Source organism: Nanorana parkeri, unplaced genomic scaffold (assembly GCF_000935625.1).
Source record: "Nanorana parkeri isolate BGI_ZX_2015 unplaced genomic scaffold, ASM93562v1 scaffold822, whole genome shotgun sequence".
NCBI classification, from domain to species: Eukaryota; Metazoa; Chordata; class Amphibia; order Anura; family Dicroglossidae; genus Nanorana; species Nanorana parkeri.
In genome coordinates this window covers 547885-551746 of record NW_017307090.1, presented here as the reverse complement: position 1 = coordinate 551746, position 3862 = coordinate 547885, and the positions used below count along the sequence as shown (strand labels likewise).

The following is a 3862-nucleotide window of genomic DNA, read 5'->3' as shown; positions in this document are numbered from 1 at the left end:
TTTTCTCAGACCAGCCCAGTGCTCTTTGGTTTAACTCCCATCACAGCATAGAGCCATGTTAACTGCTCATGTCACTCAATTTTATATTGAGTTGTTGACTGAACTACTGAAATGTGATAGGGTACATGACAATCCTTTAACAAAATCATGCTTCACAATGTTCAGTAAATATTCATACCATAAAAGTGCCCTTGGGTTACCACTAGAGGGCAAGTTCTTTATCATACGCGTAGCGATGCCTTGTAACTTGCCAGGACATTTCCGAGTGCCAGTGAGTAATAAAATAAAGGCACAACATACCTCATCATTAAGTTCATGCTCATTATCTTCTCAGGAGATATTCATAATCATAAAGGTTTTTTTTAAACGTTATGTTCTAAATGTGACCAATCAATCCCCTCCAATAGTTTTGTCTTAAAAATTCTCATTACAATAAACATCATTTAAAAAAAAAGGTCCTCTTAATTGTTAGTTTAAGCCATGTACATGCATATAGTTTTCCATAACAGTTTACAAATTGTCAATTGATATATCTGTACACTCCTTGAATATTGATGCCCCAGTCACTCATGCATATCCATGAGTATGAGCATGTAAATTTATATTTTACTTATGCTTAATAAGTAGAAGCATTTAAATAAATAAATCAATGCAATCTTGTGCTATGAAACCAAGTGTGGCTTTGTAGTGCTATAGGTTGCTTAGTGCAATCAGGTAGGTACTTAGTATTGTATCAAATATTAAGTACACTCCTAGATTTAACGTAACGTTCTTCAATAAAGCATGTCAAATGCACCTAATAAAAGGCAGGGCTGAGTTTTAAAATTCCACAAGATAAATATACGTAGCTGTATCATATTCAACACCTGGACCCAGCGGTCTAAATTCCAAGACGTTTGTGTCCAATGATGTAACTGTAGCACCATCCACTATTTCATTCCTGGAAGCTAGAGTCAACTGTGACTCCATACCCACTTCATGTTCCTCATTCCTGCTATTACACTGTCAACTGCATATGTAGGGCAGCAATTCATTTATATTGTAGAGAAAACTGTGATTACTGCTAACTAGCAAGCATTTTACTGCTTGAATAATTTATCCAGCATAAGCTGAACGGATTTGTTTTCTTTACAGAAAAGGTCTAAAGCATTGTGTGCAGCAGGTGCTATCTGGAGAGAAAGCTTGTAAAACACTTTCAAGATGTGTGCTTTGAAATCCTGCCTTAGCCAAGAATCTCTTCAAAGTTAACAAGTTGTTTAATCTGTTCTGTGTGCATTGAATGCCTTCGAAGCAGCATTTTTTTGCTCTTTGACTCTTTTGGAAAGAGAGGAGCCGAGGGCACGAGCAGTTTTGTCCCTGGGAAAGTAACACTGGATAGTTTACTGTGACTAATGTCTGGAATAGGAGGGTGGGGATTAACATTCAGTGGTGGAAGAAAGCCTGGTCTGGTTTGACTAATATGATCTAGAAGTAAGGCTCCAGATCCACGCCTCTCAAGAATGGCATGGTTCCTTCTACTTAAGGGTGTAACAGACACACTTTCAAGAGACTCCCTGGAACCAGACAGTAGAGAAGGAGGAGAAAACATCTTCTTCTTCTCCAAAAGTGTTTTGCTGTCCTCTGTTACAGCTGGACCATGACACCTAGTGAGCTGGGAATCTGAGCTGTAATGATTGGCTCCTAAATTTCTTCTTTGAACTATGCTCCTCAAGCTTGATACTGATATCGTATTTACCGAGTCAGGATCTTGATCTACTGGAATCTCTGATTTGTTAGGTGTAGCTTCTGGGTACAGGGACTGTGCATGAATTTCATCATATGAAAGTTTCCTCGGACCAGAGGCATCAAATGTTTTTAAAAGATGAGTGGGATCCTTCACATCTATGCTCTGATGTCGAGTGAAGTAGCGCTTGGAATACACTAAGCCATTCATTTTAAGAGAAAGTTCTTCTTCAGGGGTAATATCTTGAAGCTCCTCTTGCAGAGAGGACACTTTATGTTGATGTAGAAGAGATGGTGGGATTTTCAGCCAGGGTTCAGAATGTAACCTCTGTAGGAGTGGTAACCTAGCCCCTATATGCATCATATGAGGCTTCTTTGTTGGAGAACCTGGCTCAGAGGAACCTTTGAATTCAATAGATGTATCAGCCTCTTTGAAGTTAAACAGTTCTTTTTCTGCTTCAAAAGCACTTGAAATCGGCGTAGGAGAGGTTTTAAGCTCAATTTCAGAAGGTGATGTACATGGACTTGGAGAACTGTGGTCATCAATCCCTGGAGAGGGTGGAACGTTTAAATACTGTCTTGTTTTTTGCCTTCCTGAAGGAGATTTATCAGTAGTTATAATGATAACTTCTTTACCTTTAGCCTTGCAAGCATTAAGCAGGATTCTGAGTGTCTCTTTGTCTTCTGAGTTGACCGCATAAACCAAGGCAGAGAAGCCAGTGTGGTCTTGGAGACTGGGGTCAGCTCCACTGTCCAGCAGCAGGAAAACCACCTCAGAACCTGCATTCTCCAAACACGCATGCATAAGCGCTGTTTTCCCAAACTTATCTTGAATGTTTGGATCTGCATTATTCTCCAGTAGATATTTAATCATTTTAACTTTGCTTACACTTTGATGGTCAACATGCTTAGTTTTGCAAGCAATCATTAGCGGGGTTTCTCCACGATCATTGCTCTCATTGATATAAGCTCCTCCTTCCAAAAGAAGTCTTGTGAGACGCAGTCTGCTCTGGTATACAGCTTTAATAAGAGAGTTCCCTTCAGTCGTCACATCTAGGATTTCATCCATTGTTGGTAGTAGCTTTTCACTCTCACAGCTGTAAGAAAACAAAGGACATAAAGTTACTTTATCATGTATATTTACATGTTGTTTTTTTTTTAAATAAAGACAATCTTATAATTATTAAAGCTGAACTTGCTTCTCCACAGCACAGTCCGTACTGACAAAACAGGAGATATGAATTTCTGTTTGCACTGTGACTGGACACTGGAAGGAAAGGGTAGCAGACAAATAAACTCATCTCCCTGTCATGCTGCCCTCTCCTCCTATAAGCAAGCTCCTTGTTAGCACATGAGCATTGCAGGTTTCCTTGTGCTGCTTCTCCTTCTCCCACTCTAAACTTTGCTGTACAAAATAGAGCAAAAGGCCAATGCCAGGTCAAATTCAGGTACTTACACTGCTAGTATTTAAAAAAAAAAAAAATTAAAATTCATAATGAATTCATGAAGAATAAATGAAAAAAAAATGCATTCATTTGTGGTTTTTATATCTGCCTGGAGTTCAGCTTTAAGTATCATTACCATCATTCTGACTTTAGGACTCCTAAACTTAACCTGGCTACATTTCCAGGATCCTTATTAAATTTGTTGGCAACCAACCGATGTAAAGTGTTCCAGTTAAAATTATTTTGCAGAGGGGGAAAGCATTCAACATAAATATTAGGGATGCCGATACCGAGTATTTGGGCAAGTACTCATACTCGCCCAAATGCTCCGATGCCTATCCCGATACTTCCGATACTTCCGGCTTCATGCTCTCTTGTCACCTCATGACGAGAGAACATGGAGCCGGCTTCCCGGCCAATCAGGAAGCCAGGCGTCGTGTCATCAAGGCCACGGCTCCCGGGATTACTCCGCCTGAAAATGATTAGCTAGTCCCCTCTCTCCGTGGGGTACCCTGCTGAACTGATGGGGCCTGTGCGCAGGGCTGCTGGGATTGCAGATTAATATACAAGATGAGAAGGAAGAAAACAGAATTGATCTGATGCTGGGACTCATGGGAGCCATGGGCCATGAGATTACCCCACAAGGGAATTATTGAGTCCCCTCACTGTTCCTAGGCTATCGACCTATCAGCAGC

At 40.4% G+C, this 3862-nt stretch overlaps 1 protein-coding gene across 1 annotated transcript; it reads right to left on the bottom strand.

Moving 5' to 3' along the window:
- Positions 1 to 889: 889 nt before the first annotated feature.
- ANKRD34B (ankyrin repeat domain 34B) lies at positions 890 to 2816 on the bottom strand. The gene has a single exon (XM_018565211.1). The coding sequence runs from the start codon at positions 2789 to 2791 to the stop codon at positions 1223 to 1225; it is 1569 nt and encodes a 522-aa protein (XP_018420713.1). The 5' UTR covers positions 2792 to 2816; the 3' UTR covers positions 890 to 1222.
- Positions 2817 to 3862: the final 1046 nt, after the last annotated feature.

What these genes read in the sequence shown, in the direction of transcription:
- ANKRD34B (XM_018565211.1), bottom strand. Translation starts at nt 2,791, where the DNA reads ATGGATGAAATCCTAGATGTGACGACTGAAGGGAACTCTCTTATTAAA.